This window comes from Pseudopipra pipra, chromosome 15 (genome assembly GCF_036250125.1).
Source record: "Pseudopipra pipra isolate bDixPip1 chromosome 15, bDixPip1.hap1, whole genome shotgun sequence".
In the NCBI taxonomy this organism is placed as follows: Eukaryota; Metazoa; Chordata; class Aves; order Passeriformes; family Pipridae; genus Pseudopipra; species Pseudopipra pipra.
In genome coordinates, this window is record NC_087563.1 from 11,027,473 (window position 1) to 11,046,165 (window position 18,693).

Consider the following 18,693-nt stretch of genomic DNA (forward strand, 5'->3'; position numbering starts at 1 on the left):
CTGGTGACTCTTGGTGCACAGGGACTATGTGATGGGGCATATGGACAAGGCTGGAGGCATGTCACTGTGGAGATGACTTGTTGGACTCTTCCTCCTGGCAAAGACTCTGGAGTAAGGGCTTTAATGCCCTGTATTTCACAAATGCAATTGCAAGTGATGAGAATGCTAAAATCTCCTATTGTGTGGATGCTGGAAGTTTAGGAAAGAAAAACAAAATTCTTGATGCAAAAAAGAGCCTCCTTGTCAAGCCTGGCTCTCTCCTTGGGCATGTCCCCACCTTGTCTCTGCATCTCTGTCGGTAATTTGATTTGCTCACAGCTCTTTGTGGACATAACCAGCACAAGCCATATTTTTCAGGAAGGTACTATAAGTGTCAGGGAAAGGGGTCTGCTGTGTGTGTAAGAAATCCCAAAGCACAACATGGTAATGCTTCTACTTTATTAGGAGATTCTGCAGGTGAGGAACAGCTTTGTGCTCTCTTCTCCAGAAAGGTTGTGCCTCTCAGTCAGTGGAGCGTGCATTGGGGTTTTGGCACATTCCTCTGTGCTTTATGCGCACACTAGCGCCCCTTTGCCTGGAAGAGACAGTTAAACATGCTGGAGGGTGCCTTCGGGTCCCTGAGACACAGAAGAGCCTGGCTCAGAGGACAAAAGGCAGAAAGAAAAGAAAATACTGCTTAAATCATCATCTAAGTGTTATTCACAGCAAGCAAGGCCACATATTCTTGACAGGGAGTTCAGGGTTACCATGGACATGTGTTAATTAATTCCAATAAGTTCAAGAGTGCTTCCTGACACCTCCTGGCAGAATAGTTCACCTCTGTGCTGCAGGACAGCACTAAGACACCTCTAATGCCTGTCTGGCTGCAAACAATAAAGGTTATGAATTTGTTTTGTAGATTTTTACAGACAAATGCCTGCCATCGTGTCTTGTTTGGGGTTTGGCCTGCTCCCAGTCTCCCCTCCTGATTTTTTCTGCAGCAAAAGTGAGGAAAATATTAAAAGGGCACCTTAAAAGAAATAAATCTTTTTTTCCCCCAGTAGTAGACCTGATTACTCTGAATTGTTCCATTTTCACATGGAATCATGTCATTCTCCTCTTTGTAAAGACAGACCCATTTCTCAGGTGCATAGAGAAATGCTGGTAAAATGATTTGCATTTTGCTAAACACATTTTGTATGCTGGTCACAGTGAAATGACCAAAGGCGACAAGTGAGACACTGCTGCTGCAGGGACCCACCAGATGCTCTCCACAGTTATTCCCAGAGTCCTTGCAGCCTTCCAGCTCTTGTCAGACCAGTTGCACACACAAAACTGCAAATGACACTTTATCCTGCCTCTCGGCTACCTGACTTTTCCCCATGAACCAAAGCTCTATAGATGAGGACACTCCGTTTATCTCTCCCCGAAGACATTTGGCACCAGGCAGCTTCAGAGTCCTGGCCCAGATCACTGTGGCCAGGAGACCAAACAGCTGTTGTTCCTAACCTCAGAATTTCTTTGCTTGAGAACAGTAGAGGGGAGCTGCCAGGCTTGGGGCTCTGACCCGCAGGAGCAGCACATTTCCAGCTGCAGCTGCTTAGAGCACAAAGGGGAATTTGAAGAGGTCCAGGGACACAGTGCTTGTCAACACAAGGTGGGTACTAGCCCCAGCTTCTCATCCAACCCTTCTCCCCTCTGGAGATACCACCTGGTTGGCTCTGGAGATACCACCAGCTCAGTCTCTTTCTTTTTTGTACCCCAAACTTTCCTTCTTGTGACCACTGAAGTCTCCCAACTCTCTGAAGCTGTTCTCTGCACTGGGGAGATGAAGCATCCTCGACGCCACTTTGCTCCCAGCATTGCTGACTTTGGAGCCTTTCTCATTCACTTTAACTGGCTCCTGGTTCATGGCCAATGCCCTAATGATGTTGTGTCTGATGAACCTCCCACCCCCATCTGTTGCACAAGGCAGGCGACAGCTGGTGCTGGGCTGCTGCCTTCCAGCATGGTCATTACTGCCCTGCCAGGCCGTGCCGGGTCATTAACTGTGCTGCCTTTGTTCAGGAGATCCCACTCAGCATCTCTCTGCCTGACTGCATCATCTTCAGCCTTAAAAGGTAAACCAGCGATTGAGCAGGCTAGGAATGGAATATAGGGCAGCAGCCTGGGTTAATGAAGCAAAGAGGGGACAACCAGACCAACAATTCTTATCCAGGCTCTTTTTTCTAGTGATTTGGACTCTGTTCCTTGTCACTGCAGAGTTAGCTGGGAGGCAATGCTCCCTAAAGCAGAATTTGGCTCCACATTCAGGAACATAAAAGATGGAATTTGAGCTTCTGTTAGAGATGTCTCTGCTGGTGGCAGATGGGCTTGTGAGCCTGATCACCAAAAATCCCTACCTACACCAGGTGAAGTCAAGGGTGAAGCTCCCTTAACCCTGCAGACTGGGGCATCTGGCTCCAGATAAAACTCAATCTTCCCAACAGAGATTTTCAAACCACCTAATAGCATTGAGTTGGAAGTAATTCCTTCACTTGTCTGACACAGAGTGCTTCCAATGTATAAATATACTTTAAATTACCTAGGGCCCAAGCCAGATGAAGTGAATCAAGTCTTGCCAGAGACATTGCTAGCATTTGGGCCTGGCCTTCTGCTAAAACAGTGCAATCTGGCACCAGCACAGATTAAATATAAAGCTCATTCTTAAAAATACCCAGAGCAAATTGTATCCTTACATATGTAGAGAAGACAAAAAGCAGAGCTCAGCTATAAATTGCCGAGGTGAAAAAACATAGTTTTTCCTCAGCCACCACACATCTGAGGTCATCTGGAAAAATATTTTTCTGCCTGCATGCTAGATCTGGGCAGACTTTGAGGAATTTGCCATTTGTCTGAGATCCTGGATGCCCGCCAGCACAGTCTGGGCTATCGCTGCAGTTTGGCAGCTGCAGGTAGGGGGAGATTTTGGCCGTGTAGCCCCTGCCTGTGGGCAGTTCATGTGCTGAGCTGCACACAATGGACCTATTTCTCAGCCAGAGTCCACATGCTCAGAGCAGTGGGTGCAGCATCTGTGCAGGAGGCCAGATTCGTGCCAGATGTGCTGGGCTCACTGCCCACGCTCCACCCAGCTGCATGCAAACAGCTTTCTTTCTAGGAAATCCCAGACATACGTAGTAGCCCTCATCTGTGTGATATTTAGCCTTGCAGCAGGTTTAGATGCTTACCGGTTGTGAAGGCACAACAGACACTCGTTGCTGTACAGGACGTCATCCGTGCCACAGATGGGTTCAAAGTTCCTTCCACAGCCTCTGCTTAGGTTGAAATTGTCACAGGATGGCTGGAGACACAAAAGGGTAATGCTGAAAATGTTAATCATGTTTTTGATTTACCGAAGGAGCTCTGCTTTCACAGCGAGGTGCATATTTTTTCTATCTTGATAACCCATCCCAGCTTGCTCAGAGCTCTGCTATGAGCTCTCAGAAACACTGGGACCTTTTGCCTTCATGTCCTTTGACCAGCTGAACTCCACTCCTGGCACTGCTGCCAGTATGCACAGTACAGCATAAATAAGAGCTCCATGGGCAGTGCCTCACCATGTTCTTCCCAGTTTTTATTTTCATGCCACAATACCTGTTCTCACACTTGAAAGTCAGAGAGTTAGGGGAGCTGTCTTCTTGGCAGGTGATAGCAGTATTCAGCTCTTTAATAAGTTTTCCTCCACTGTGGGGCAGGGGGAGGGGGAAAAGGAATGCAGTGGAAAACCAATACCATCACTGGGATTTTGCTGAGGCACAGCAGGTGGAATGAGATTCCCAGGCACCGGCATCTTTGGGCTGTCAACCCACTCTACTTCATTGAATTAAGTAATTGTGGCTCCCCAGTTGTATGGGTTAGTGCTGTCTCACTTGTGCTACACAAAAACAGGAGTCCTCACCTCTCTTCCTCTGCCAGCAGCTCGATTCGCCTCAGCAATTCCTAGAGAAAGAGTGGGGAGAAAGGGGGGGGGGGGGGGAGAGAGAGAGAGAAGATGTCTTAGCACCCATAACTTGGGCAGGTTTCAAGGAGAACCGAATAAAGATGCTTTAGCCTGAGGACTGTATGTCTTCACTCAAACACCTTTGTCCCAGAAAACAATTTCTCCCCTTGGATCTCCCACATTTTTCATCTGGGTCCCTCCCTGATGCATATGCCTTTTTCCCCTGGCAGAAACACCATGATGGTGCAAGGCCCTGCCAAGGCAAGATACACTTCTAGTGACTTCGCCTGCCAGCTGTCAGGAGCAAAGGGGGCTTTTCTTACCTCTTATCACACATTCATGAGTAAATGAGAAACTCCTACTGATGCTGGACCAGTGCTGGAGTAAATCCAGGGTGATTTTTCTACTGTCAGTAGGTTTGTACCACAGAGAAGCAAAGCAAAAGACAAGTTGCTGAAGGTCTCTACTAGAAGGAGAAATGATTGGACCCTGAGGTCTCACACCAAAGCTGGTGGGAGCAAGCCGTGACTTCAGCTGGCTTCTCCAGCCCTGAGCTGACAACTGGGATCACATGGGTGGAACATGTGGTGAGTGTATTTTGAAAAACAACCCAGATTTGTTCAGCAAAAGTCAGAACTGAGAAGATCTTGGGTTTCTTACAGATCCAGAAGTCAGCTATATGGAGGATCCAGATTATACCTCTATTTAATGTTTCAGGGTTTTTACTTTGGACTAGCACTGATCCAGACCCAGGAGCTGTAGCTAACTACGTGCTCAGTTCATCTGAAATGAGTCCAGATTTTGTGCTCAGACAGCTCTGCAGCGGCAACTGCCGCGCAGTAAACAGGATGGTGGAGGACTTGCTTTGAAGCACCCTCCTGTTCTGAATGAACCCACAAACACAGACATCCCCGGTGAGCAGGACCTGAGGAGCAGCAACAGCTCATGTTCGCATCCCTCTGCACCATATGGGATTTTGAAAACACAGTTGGCTTAAACATTGGATTTGGTACCGAGAGCTGCATTTTCCCTTGCATAGATTCATTTCCTGTCTTCTTGGATTTGCTTTTTTAAAACCAGAATAGCACCTATTCAGTCTAAAAGGATCACACTGTCCTAGAAATCAGAAGCTCCAGGCTGAATCGTAGCCCTGAAGGAAGAGCATCAGCTCAGCAGGTCTGCTCATTTTTGGGAGCAGGTGCCAGGCACCCTTTCCAAGCCTTTGTTTTAGGCTTGCTAACAGACCGCTGGTTTAATGCATGTTGACCATTGCAGCATTCCCTACCCAGGGCCACAGCAAGGTCCCAGCACCAGCTGGCCTGTTCCCAGACTCACCTTCCCATATGACAGACCTGGGAGCTTTAGCAAGGAGGAGAAATGGCTCCTAAGCAAAATGTTGCACTCACCTTGGTAGCAACAGAGTGCCAGGGAGAGGAGCAGGAAAATGCCAGTTGCCTTCATGGTCAAGGTGATGTTTCACTGCGCACAGCAGAGAGAAACTGGGACACTCCTCAGTCTGTCAGAGGTCCTGTCTCTGGCAGTCTGCTGGGACCTTTATATCTTTCCCAGTCTCTGGCACCACACCAAACAGCCAGCTCCACCCCACAGTCTTTTGGTGACAACATTCAAAGTACTGGGATAACACCAGGTGGCAACTGGCTCATTGGTGTGCACAAAGATGAAAGGCTCTCCGAAGCCAATGGAGTTAACAATCCTTATCACCAGCAAGGACTGGAGCCCCATTCCAAGTGTGGGACACAGCCTTAGGTCTGCACCGCAAGCTGTGATAAAGTGGCTTTGTACAAGCAGCAGATTGGGGAAACAGGAAGGACACCAAGGGAAATACATGTGTTAGTAGGAGTAGTGTGGCTTTGATTAATGGCCCTGTCGCTGCCACTTCAGGCTGAAGATGTTTGGTGAAACCACTTGTGAGTGAAGAAAGTTTTGATCCACACATGCCTTTCCTGGTGTGTTCCACAGAGCAGAGCTGGGGTGTTGCAGCTCCCCTTCCATCCCTGGGCAGACAGGGACAGCAGCAAGAACTGCTGCTGGAGAGCAGGGAGCCTGGCTGTGCCTGGGGCTTGCTTGAGGCTGCACATTCAGTGCTGCTATTTTGACTGCACATCTCTGATTGCAGGCAGCAGCTGAAATGAGCCATTGGGTCGGATGCTGCTCCTTTCCCCTCTCCCTGCCCATAGTTTGGAGTAAACCCTGGGGATTTCCTACAGTTACACCACCAGTGGTGCATTGCAGAGAGTGGATCAGTCCCTTGGGTATTAGAAGGATTAATTAATGTTTCTAAAGCACTTTGATATCTCAGCCATAAATCACTGGAGAAGTGCAAAGCAAATTATTACTAATGGGGGCTTATGACTCAAAGACAGATTTTTAATTAGCTGAACGGGAAAAAGTCAATGCCAAGAGCAATTCAAGGAGCTGTTTGTGAGAGGGGAATCTCATCTCCACTGGCAGCTGCTCCACTGTCCAAGGGATGTCCCAGTCTGAGCACAGCTGTGGAGGATGCTTTCCCCTGCCATGAACATCTCATGATTTTGCTTCAGGGGTGAGGGAGATTCCTCTCTCTCAGCTGGGTTTCCCTCTGACCTGTAACATGAGGCAGAAAGAACTGCTCCCAATTGCATCTGTTATTTTAACTTAGTGAGTAAAGCTGGTTTGGGGTGTGACCCGCCCAGCAGCTCTCAGTAGGTGGGCTGGGTGTTCGCAGACCTCTGAGTGCAGGCAACAGTCCTTTAGCGGGCCTGGGACAATGGTTCATGCGGTGTTATCACCCTCTGAGGAGCAAGGGAGGGAGGGATAGTCATTTTTTATAGCTGAAAGAGATTACTCTCGATCCAGCACTGTTCCCTGTTACTTGCCAGATCTGCAGTGTGAGTAGACCCAACAGGTGCCAATAGGTGTTTTGGGCTCAATTCCCAAAGCTGGAAGGGGACTTCACAAGGGCATTGATGGTTACACAGCAGGGCAACCGGGGGAAAGATTTTCCTCCTCAATCTGTAACATGTGTATACAGAGCAGTACTGAAAAGAGTTTCTCTGATTACTCTTGTTTGGGATGTGCCCACTCCTGGTAAAACACATTTGCACATTTTTCAGTTTAGATCCTTGCTGTAGTCAGGAAATGCAATACTTTGGATTGTCCAGAAACAGAAACCTCTTTCCTCAGATTCCTTGGAAACATCCAGGCACTTTTCCAAACTTGAGTTTGATGGGTAAATCCTCAGCGTTTATGAGAACTGCTCTGCAAGTGGGAACTGTGTTGGCTCCTGGGACATTTGTTCAAGTGTGTAACAGTGTAGTTTTCTCCTTCCTCCACAACTCAGAGGCATCAAAGCAGAGGCAGGCTGCTGACCTCCCCCTGCCTCCTGGCCACTTCTCTCTTCATCCTCTTACTGCTTAGGCTTCTGATAGCTTTGCACTGACTGAATTTCATGTTCCTAACCGATCCCAGAGCTGGATGAGATTAAGTACTTTGCTACTGAAGCAGGTTGAAGAAACTCCAGATTATGCAATACAATGGATTGCACTTAATTATTCCACAACGAATTGAGCCAAACCAACAGAGTCAAGGGCAGTTGCCTGTGCCAAAAGAAGGATCCAGCACAGGCTGCTAATGCTGCTGCAGCTGAACAGCAGGCACACTTGGTTTTTAATGCAGTTTCTCCGTCAGCAATTGCCCTTCCTTTCCAAGCGTCTCTGCTGACAGCTGCGTGTTTATGAGAAGCCTTCAAAAACGTGGGATTTCAGGGCTCCTCTCTCCTGATTGACATCTATTCTATACCCTTCAGGAAAATCAAACAGAAATGCTTGGGGCTCATTTGACTGGGGAGGAATGAAAAAGAGCTGCGAACTGCTACTGCGCTGGGTGCTCCCGGTACCGTCCTCGGCAGTGTGGGCTTTCTCAGGATGTGTCACCTTGTCAGAGCAGCGTGTTCCTCCAAACACATCAGCTGGAGGAGTAGAGAAAAATGAGTCAGGCGGCTCTGCCAGGCGTGCTGTGTGACTTGCTGGGTGCGGTGGCTGTTGTGGGGGAATGGCGAGGACAGACAGACCCCAAAGGAGGTGCTGGGATGGGAGGGTTTCCCCATGGTCACCTTGTTGGGTGATGGCCACATGGTGTGGGACAGAAGATATCTGCAGTTGCTAGTGGTGTCTTCTCTTGGCTTGTGGAAGGCAATTGGAGAGGGAATTGATGCTACAAAAGGAATGTGAGGAAGGGGTGACAGGTAAGGAGGCGAGTTGAACTGTCAGGTCTGCCTCCAGGTGGACCAGCTGAAAGAGGTGATTCTCCTTCTGCAGGATGAATGCCTACATCACCCTTTGGCCAAATCTGAGTGCTTTCAAGTTACATTTTTGTCAATAGTAAAGTGCTGCAAAGGAATAAAAAATTGCATTGCAGGGGAATGAAAAGTTTGAGAAACTACCTGTTTCCCTGCAATGGTCCATCCATGACAGGCAGGAGGATCACTTGTTGTACCAGGGCTGGAATTTGTTTGTTGTGAAGACTTAATATACAGAGAAAAGCCACCAGTGCCCCTAGGAAATTGCAACAGAGTCACTAGTCAAAAGCATCCAAAGATCACAAACAAGACCCAGATGATACATGAAGGGCAGGAACCAGAGGATCCTCAGTGCTCAGGATGTCAGCAAGGCGGGTGGAGACTTTGCTGCTGCCTTGCAATGGGTAGGATGAGTAAAGTTTGGAGAAAGGTGGATGCAAAGGTGAAACCCAGAGGTGTCATAAAAAACAGTTCCCAAAGCTCTCTTGGGTCCAAAGAGCTGCTTGTGTTGGATTTAAACACTAAAAATCCCTAAAGCTCTGTTACCTGCTGGGTTTGCCAGGCCTGAAGCTTCCAGGTGTACTCAGGGCCTTGTCCATGGTATCCAAGATGGTTTTGAAAGCAATCAGTGTAAGAAGTGCAGAAAAGCAAGCCCCACACAGCAGTGCGTCCATGGAGGGGAGGGGGTCTACTGTGCATGTAGGAGCCCACTGGGAGATCTGCAAGTCACCTGGAGGAAAGGAGATGGTGCAGCTGGATCCATTCAGGTGTGGGAGACAGCCCAAGCGCTTTTGCCTTACAGAGTGAGAGCTAGCAGTGTGCAGTGATCAGCTGCTCCTGTATCCAGGGGATACTGCTCAAACACTGATTTTTCCTGCAGAAAAAAAAACAAACTTCAACCATAATTTGGTCCGTAGTGATTTTTGTCTTGGATTCTTTCCCATTAATGCTGAGGAAGCTATTCTGTTGCTCTGGGTACATGGAAGATATTGAACACTGACAAAGGAATTCTGTGAGTAGCTGCTGGGAAGGCATCCGGTATTTTCTCCAGCTGTAGGAGAATCTTTGGAGCCCAGGATAGTATATAAATTTGTTTTCTCTCCTGTTCTGGAAATCTTGCCTTTGGGACCTCTGGTTTCTGGGAAGGGGGCTGAGCATAGCTACAGGATAAAATTAGCAAATTATCATTTTTACTTTTACTAAAGCTTCTGTTTGTTATCCTTCAGCAAGGGCAGCATGTCCGTGATAGAGACCTTTGGATATCTGCAGGCATTGGCAGCTTTGCCTGAGAATGGGTATTGCTGACAGCAGTGTCTAAAGACAAAGACATCACATAAATCACTGCTTGTTGGATTGTTCAGAACAGACCATGCCTGGATGCCAATCAAATGCTTCCCAAGGAGGATGAACATGCTGGGGACAGGCCTTGTGTTTGTAAGGATTACTGGCTGAAATTGGCTGGGGTGGAATCACACAGCTCCCTGGTGTGGGGTAAGTTCCCAGCCCAGCTCCTGGCCTGTTTGCCTCCACTCTCCCACCACTGCAGTGACACTGAACCCCATGGGCTCATTCCATAGAAACCTTTCCCTCCTCTGCTATGGCCTACTGGGCGATGACACGTGGCTGATGGGAATAGCCTGGGCTGTGGTCAGCTCTGGTCACAGCAGTGACCTCGGGGCTCTGTCCCTTGCAGGTGGGACAGCTGCTGCCACTGGCTGCCCAGGAGTGACCCTGGGTCAGGTACACTGCAGGGGGGTTCTGGCTCCTGGCAAGGCTCTCCCCTGATCGCTCATGCCCCTCTCCTTGGCTCCCATGTGGGATCTCCATGGGATGTGGAGGCAATGGGAGCACATGGGGTTGGTCCTCCAGGAAACCGGAGCTCTGCTTTTTTAGCTTTCCCTGTCATTACTGGAGAAAAACTATCATTTTCCCCACTCCTACAGAACATGCCAAAAGCAAAGTATTCTTTCATAAAATTGCTTCTTTATTAAATCCTATCTGTCTCCCGCCTCCACATCCGACTGCCCCTGTGACTGCCAGAGATCCAGGGCAGAGTGATTAAGCACTGTGGCCAGTAATTGGGTAAACACAGATTTCAATCTCCTCCAGCAAGGCACTCCCCCCTTCTCCAGCTAGAAGCAGCACCCCCTGCCCACTCCCTCTTTCATGGAGCTTAACAAGATGGGAAGCATATTGTATATTCTCTGAAAGGACCATATGGTCCTTTCGGGGTCACAGAATCAGAGAGGATGATCTGGTCTAATCTCACCTTCTGCACAGCTCAGGCCAGCTCTGTCCCTGCTCCCAAGAACCACATGTCCCTTGTCCAGGGCTGGACCTTGCTTTGAAGTATGTGTGAGGTAACTTAAAAAAGAGCTCTGGTATGAACCTCTCTTGATAAGGATCCTGGATCTCTATTGCCTGGTCTGTTTGGATAAAAGTTCCTGTCTTCCTGCAGCTACTGCCCACTGACCAGAGAAGATGTGGACATCCCATCCCTGGGGCCCGGTTGAAAGGGGTTTTGAGCAATCTGGTCAAGTGGAAGGTATCTCTGCCCATGGCAGGGGGGTGGAACAAGATGATTTTTAAGGTCCCTTCCAACCCAAACAATTCTGTGATTCTGTGATTGCTGCTTTTTCATCCTCTTTCCCCCAGGTGAGTTTGAAGTGATTATATCTGAAACCTGGCTCTTTAGAAAGTTGGGTGAAATCTGGGTGAACTCTGGATGCATTGGCCTGGCTGAAGAGCTGGTGAAGGATTGACCAAAACACCGGGAGAAGACAGAGCCAGAGCCCTCCCAGACCTAAATAGCAAAAGGAGGGGAGACAGCACAGAGAGAGTAGGAAGGGTTATCCCAACTGGATAGTAGGAAAAAAATATTCACAATGAGGGAGGAAAAACTCTGCTGCTGGACCAAAAAGGCTGCTGAGTCCTTATCCCTGCAGAGGTTCAATACACGACTGAATGAATTGATATTTTCCACAGAAGTTTTAAGAAACTGGCAGAGAAACAACAGTCCCTTTGTGGTCCTTGGCTAACCTGAGGTCCCCAGGACTAGGAGCTTTTTTTAGTGGAGGTCTGAAACACACAGTATTTTCACATTTTTTTCCCTAATTTCTTGAAAACATTTTGTCAAAGTTTTTGTCAAGTTTTTATAATCATAGAATCATAGAATCAGCCAGGTTGGAAAGGACCTCTGAGATCATCAAGTCCAACCCTTGATATTACTTTCCATCACTTTGTAAGCCAGTGCAAAAAGAAATATAGTGCAAATGATTTTCATCCCAACTCCAGAAAGATTCAGCATTTCTAGCCTCTCCTGTGAGTTCATTGGCAGTGCTAGTGGCTATTGACACATGACTTGCTCAGAACTCAGAAAAACAGTATTATACTTCTGATTTCAACAAAATATATGGCTAGAGGATGCTGAAACTCTTTGGTCCCTCTCACTAATTAGACAATTAGAGGAGATGAGGCTTTTCCAACAGAGAGCTCTCAGCCTGCTCAGTTTGATGGGGAAAATGGCTGTTAAAAAATTAGAAAGGTGAGGAAAGGAAGTAAAGGAAAGTAAACTATGATATAAGGCTTTAATTTCTGACAATATTTCTTCTTCCTGTTAGCTATGGAATGATTTTAAAATGGGAACTGCACTTTTTCACAGTCTGATAGAAAAGAGATTTTGGGAGGAAATAGAAAAAAGTAGCGGACATAGGCTAGAGCTGGGGATGATGTTTCTACTGCTGGACTCTGGTCCTGAACATACTATAAAGGGGAGAAAAAAGACAGCAGAGCTTGGAAACACCAAGCCTGTTTCCAGAGATGGCTTTTCCTCAAAGCTTCACTGCTACGAGGCACTGTGAGATCCATGTTATTTCAGAAGTTTATTCATAAATGTGTATTTCATTCTTGGCGAGCTCTTACCCTGCCAGCATCTCATGCTACTGCTGGTTGTTTTAGCCACAACAAATGTGTGCTTGTTAATTGTTGGTATCTGCTCTCCGGTTCGGAAAATCAATACCCTGTGACCCCATCTGTGCGTCAGCAGGCTGCACACCTTTCTGAATGCAATCTCCCCAAAGCTGATAAATGATGGCCAAACACTGCTGATAAACTTTAGTGAACAGGTATTGATCCTTGGGTTGGGCTGAGATTAGATACGGCCCAATTAACTCTTGCACCTTTTCCTAATGACTCCTTCAGGCTCAAAGACAGAGGCTGGATTTTCAGGCTGCTAAAATAAGGACACTGTGGTGCTTTGGATGGCTGATGGCTGAGGTTTATTGTCCCTACAAAACTGTGCTTTGTTTTAAGTGCCGAGAGCTGCTCCCAGGACACAGATACAGGATTTAGGAGAAGGATACTGGGGTATAGGAGCTTTGGCACCAGCAGTTCTGCCATGAAAGGCGATGTTGGCGGCTCCGTGTGCTTTCAGCTACGGTCAATGGCCTTGATTAAAGAAGGATTTTGTCTTTGATTTAGAGAGCCTTTGAACATAGTGGCTAAACATTTCTTTTCGATCAAGGGTTTCCTTTGATTTCTGCGTGTAGTCAGCTCCCTATGTCCCTCGGTGAGTTTTGCACTTGAATTGCTTCCCTAATAAATGTGACATTATTTCTGATGCCTCATACGTTTTCAGCCTGGTAGTGAAAGCAAGGTGCTTTGCAATGAAGGCACTGTCTTCAGCCCATCAGGGATATGAGGAGCAGTCCTTTTGCTCTGTTAACGAAGATGAAAAAAATCTACTGCTGAACCTCCTTTTCCCCAAGCAGCTTTTAAATTGGGTTTTTTCCTTCTACATGAGGAAGTGGCTGCCAAAGCCTATGGCTGCTGCCTGCAGTATGCTTTTCCTTCTTATCCTTATTCATCCCTGCCAAGATCCTCTTTCCTTCATTCCTTCCCATTTTCTGAGCTTCTGGAAGCCCCTGGCTCACAGTTTCAAGCCCCACTTACCAAGAAATTTGGTTTTCCAGTTAAAAAACAGCTGAGGTTCTCATGTTATGCTGCAGAGATGCTGCATCTTGTATTTTTCACTCTGTGTATTTTGGAAGAAGAAATCTAGTCTGCTCCCAAGCTCAAGGCAGCCTTGCAGTGCCTGGACTTGGGGCAGCTGCTCTCCAGTGCTGAGTTGTTTGCCAGGAGCAGATGGTGACAGGAGTGCTGGAGGCAGCTGATGATGCTGATCACGCTGTCCTGCATCTGCCTGTTTAGCTGAGATGTCCCTGAGCTTTGTGCTTTGCTGTTCCTCTGCTCAGGCTGAATCACAGAGCTGCTGGTGGCCAGAGGTCCTGCTGTCCCTGAGCATCCACCAGGATTACATGGAAGGTGATCAGACACTCCTGGCAAGGGGTTGGGCAGCACGAGGTGCAGAGTATGGGAGGGAGGAGGCACGAGGTGTCCTTGTCCCTGAGCTCAAATATGCATCTGTGCTGTCACCCTCACTGTACTGACCAGCTGGGGCCTCAGACTCAGACTCATCTTTCCCCAGTCATCTCCATCAAGGTGCAGACACAGATCAGGCACAGATACAGCTGACCAAGTCCCTTTTAATCCAGGAACTACAGTTCCATCTGTTGGGACTGTCACCTGTGGCCTCATTTTTGCACTTTGTGCCCTGCCGACATTCATGTCCTTTCACTGGGTCTGGCATTTTGGTGATTAGCAGCAGCCTTTCTCACTGAATCCAAGCTCTGCCATTTCCAGGATCCTATAAATTCAGCTTTCAGCCATACAGAGCCCTGGGATTTTTATGGACGTGGAACAAAGATGCGTAAATGATAATTAAAACCTCTACAGAAACATTCAGTCTCGGCCAGAAGCATAAGTCATAAATAATTATCATGATGACCAGCTTTACATTTATGATGATGTATTATTATTACTAGAACTAATGTTATAAGACTGAGAGAGCCAGCAGCAAACTGAGGTCTCTGGGTTCTTCCCAGAGAACAGGGCAATGGACTAGATGACCCTGGGCTTTCAGGGATATTGCTTTTATGCTCTTCCATTAAATTAATATTTAAATGGGAGGGTTAAAACATTGATGACATGTAAGAGCTTTACTGCATGTACATTATTAGATGTAGGTCTTGCTCTGTCTGGAGCCTCAGGATTGCCCATGCACGTGGACCCAAGAAGCCTGTGGTGTTTTACCATATTAGAGCACTTAACATCACCTGCGTGTGTTCCTTGATGAAAAGCACGGGAAGTATTTTCAAACAAAATCGTTGTTTGCCATCCTTCAGACTTCCAAAGGTGAGTGTGGGCTGGCCTCATCTGCACCCCCAGTCAGATGAGCCCTGGAGAGAGCTGGAACCAGTTTAGAGATCCCCTCACATCTGGCATTGCCACATTGCAGTGCCCTGGACAGGTATCCTGAGCCCATGTGGGCTCAGAGTGCCAAGGGGTCACCCCTTGCCCACCCTCACTGGCACCAGGGTCTCCCACACAGCCCTTCTTACAGCCCCAGCTCCGCCAACATGAGTAAGCTTGTGCCAGGTGTCACAACATCCCCATTATCACCCCAATTCCTGGGCACTGGGACTGCATGAGGAGCTCTGCTTCTGCTTTAGCCCATTCTCTCTCTTTGGTTCAGATGAAAGCTGGAAAATGTGAACCACTCCAAACGAGCCTGTTGGTAAATGCCATTATTTTGAAGAGGCTTAAGAACCATGTGCGGTTTCTGAGCTGTGATTCATGATCATCTGGGTCTGGTTTGTGATCTTTGAATGCTTTTGAGTGGTGACTCTCTTGCAATTTCCTGAGGGCACTGGTGGAGCTTGTTGCTTCTTGCCTCTCTCCGGACTTCAAAACACTAAAGGCCTAGAAAAAAGTGAATCCAAGCTCTCTTCTTCTCAGGCAGCTTTTTGCTGTGCAGATCCCACCCTGTCTGGAGAGGAATTGCAAACACCAACCTCAGTGTGTCCTACACTACCCTCCTAACCCATTTTCCATTTTGCTTGGTGGCTGCTGCACACAGCATTCACCTCTTGGGAACACCCCACAGCCCCAACTGCTGCTGCTCTGCCCCTCCACAGACAGGAACCCCCAGCAAACCCATCCCATTTTATCCAGTATTTCACTCACAAGTGGCACAGCAGGGAGAGGACACCAATGGCCCAGCGTTGGAGCTGGGAGACTCCAGCTCCCACCAAACCACGTAGAGCCTCTTGCCTGGCTCTGGAGGAAATATAAAGCCAGAGATCCCTGGTTCCTGCTTGGGGATGGTGTATGGACTAATGAATTCAGCAGGTCACGGGATCAGTGGCTGAAAGGAACCCTTTGCAGAGTGATGAAGGCTTGTCACTTGAGGGACATCTGCTTAGGATGTGGGTCACGTTTCCACTTCTTACAGAAGAAATTTAAATAAAAGATTTGGTGCCTCCCCTTCACCCCCCTGCCGGAAGAAGAACAGCTGTTAAATGCTGTTAATGCTAAAAGCCCTCAATTAGGAAGAACACTAAGGAACTACACAGGAAGCCAGAGAGCTGCTCTGTAGCTAAAATAGCTACTGTGAGGTGCTGTGATAAAGGAGTGAGACTGGAGAATGAATTGCCAGAGTGACAGTTCCTTCCTGCCTTCAAGGATGGACCCCACTGTGGGAAAGGTCAGGACTCTGCCTGGGAGTGGGAACATCCCAATGTGCCAGTAGCTGCGACTGGTACTTTTGGCAGAGCCTCCGTGCACAGCAGGGTCAGGCTGTCAGGAGCAAATCTCACAGATAAGGCAAACGAAAGGGATCTTCAGCCTCACATCCAAGTGCTCTGCTCTTTCCCACACAAGCTGTGAGATGGGGTTGTTTTTTTTATACAGGCATAGAAAAAGAGAGCAGCCTCGAGATGGTTTATTCAGACCCTCTAACTGGTGTTCAGAGGAAGCTGAGATCTCCCATGTGCAAAGAGCAGGGCTGAGGCAGGAGCTGGCTGGAAGAGAATTGGCTCCATCTGGGCCAAATTCTGATCAGAGGAGGGGGGGAGGAGGAGGAGGAGACGACTTGCAGAAAGACAACCAATTTCTCTCCTTGTAAATAAAAAGCTTCTGGCATCACCTGCTGCTTATCTTGCTGCAGTGACATGTAGTTTCTTTCCAGGACTAAAGTGCACAACCCTGACTCCAATAGGGGCTTAATTGCTATTAATCCTGTTAATTGAATTTAGTTCTCCTGTGCCACTTTAGCACTCTGACTGAGGGAGGGAAATTGAAAAGAAAAAGGCTGGGAAACAAGCTCAGCTGACCCAAGGTATGTGATTCCTCCTGATAGTATAAATATGTGCCCCCAGCACCTGGAGGGAGGCTGGATGGTTTGGGCAGGCAGCAGTGGGACTGTGTTGGAAGTGCCTTGGGCACTGCAACGGGAAGAAGCAGATCCTGCTGTAATTGGGTTGCAGGCTGAGTGTGAGTTCTTAAATTAAGTTGAATTCCAGGTAATAATGAGACTTGGGGCAGTAGGGGACTAAGTATACTCTCAGGGATTGCCCTGCTTTTGTAGGGCTTTATTTGAAACCTGGTGTGTGACTTATGATAGTTTATTTGGTTTCAAAACCATGTGTTTGGGAGATGTGGGCAGAAATGTTGGTTTTTTTTTTTTCCTCTCTAGGATGGATCTTTCTCAGATGGCTCAGAGGCTCTCGGGTCAGAGCTGTGTCTGCATCTGCCTCTGCTGCTGGGCAGGCAGGACTTTAGTGTGTGCAGGGTTTATGGGCAGCCTTGCTGTGCTGGCACCTGCCCAGGGCTCTGTGCTCACCAACAACTCCCACTTCAGGAGAGCCAGAGGGGCCTTTGAGAAACAGGTCGCTCTGTATTGTTTAGGCTGGTTTTATTCCTGTTAAGGAATGAATTTTAAGAAAGGACTTTGTGGGCAATGAATTCCATTCCCTCTTTGCAAACTATATGAAATACAGTATTCGGAAGCTTTGTTCCTTCTTGGGCGCATCCAGAGCCTGGCTGCTGTTCCCTGGCTGAGCAGGAGATAGTTGGGTAACAGTGGAAAGGTCTGGATGTTGTCTTCCTGATTTCTGGAATGAGACCTGAATGTTGGTTAAATCCTTGGACATACCTCCCATAGAGTCAGGGCAGTGCAATGCTGCTGTGCCATGTGCAAGCTGACCATGGATGCATAAGATGGTGGTTGATTGTTTGTTTGTTGGGGGTTTTTTTATTTGGATTTTTTTTTTTTTTGAGAGCATTCCTTGGGTTTTAGCTCTTGCCCTGTGCATTTTCCATGAGCTGATGGTCCTCACCAGGCTGTGGTAGAGGCAGAGTCAGGCGTGTTTGGGGGAGTGCTGCCAAATAACAGCACGAAGAGGTCTTGTAGCAATGACCATGTCAGCCTAAATCAGAGATCTGAGGTGAGTCAGAGGTTTAATTTAATTGGCTCTAAAATTACAGTAGAGTGCCTATAAGGAGAGGGCAGGGCAGGAGGAGGAAAGATTTGGGGGTATGCTTTACAAGTGAGAATTGAGTAGTACAGGCTGGTGCTGTTTATACAGACTCATAGCAGTGTCCCGTGGCCTTTAATATATCTAATAAGCATGTTTTATACGGAAATTAGTGTGCTCAGCTCAGTATTGGCATTCATTGTAGGATTTAGGCAAGTCAATTTCTGGTTTTGCTTCCACATGAGACGGTGCTCTTGTCTTTTGTCTTTTCTCTCTTTACAATTTCTACAGAAAAGAATATTGCCTTTTAACATGTGCATATTATCTGGTATCTGGCACAATGGTACTGGAGCTTGTAGTGACTGCTGCAGGGTAAATATTTGGTAAAAATGGTAGTTCATACACAAAGAATATTTCACTCTTCCTTCTGGGGATTTCCCCTTTAGCTTGAACTTTGTTTTGCAAACTGGCTTAAGTATCTGTTATAGTGAACCCTTTGGCCTTTCACTTCTCAAATATGGCAAAGATTAGTGAGCTGTTGGTCAAGGTATGAAATCTAAATATCTTGGTGGCCAGTTAATGGAAAAGCAAACTTGGGCTTGAAAATGGCTTGGGAAGTAGATTTCTTGAGGGGGCAGGGGAGAGATTCCACCTTTCAACCACTTCTAACAAAAAGAAGTGCAAGTTAAAGGTTTACAGGCTTGGCAACATGATAAAGAATCCACCCATCCATTAAGAAATTTCTTGTAGTGAGTGTTCCAGAGTCTTGCTGAGCTTGGGTTGCTCCATGTTTTAATTCTGGTTTGGGCTATGCTGCAAAGGCTGCCTGGAGGAGTTTATAGGAATTTTGTGAGGGTTTTGCATCACTATGGGGTCAAAGTAAACCCCACAACTGTTATCTAAGGTATATTGGGTTTGTGGCAATGCCATGCAATGGCAGTATTCAAATGCACATCTAATCATGGTGTATGAATAGGGTGAAGGGGTCTCCATGTTCATCTCCAGGGTGTTTCTAGGCAGCTTGGGTTCCTCTCCATGCCCTAAAGAAGTGGTGAGAGGTTTAG

General features: G+C 47.4%; 1 protein-coding gene across 1 annotated transcript; it reads right to left on the reverse strand.

Annotated features, from left to right (window-relative positions):
* Positions 1 to 424: 424 nt before the first annotated feature.
* LOC135422315 (pancreatic secretory trypsin inhibitor-like) lies at positions 425 to 5,521 on the reverse strand. Its single transcript, XM_064671372.1, has 4 exons — positions 5,365 to 5,521; positions 3,917 to 3,957; positions 3,207 to 3,319; positions 425 to 574 (listed from the first exon to the last, which is right to left on the reverse strand). The coding sequence occupies exons 1-4, from the start codon at positions 5,417 to 5,419 to the stop codon at positions 502 to 504; spliced, it is 282 nt and encodes a 93-aa protein (XP_064527442.1). The 5' UTR covers positions 5,420 to 5,521; the 3' UTR covers positions 425 to 501.
* Positions 5,522 to 18,693: the final 13,172 nt, after the last annotated feature.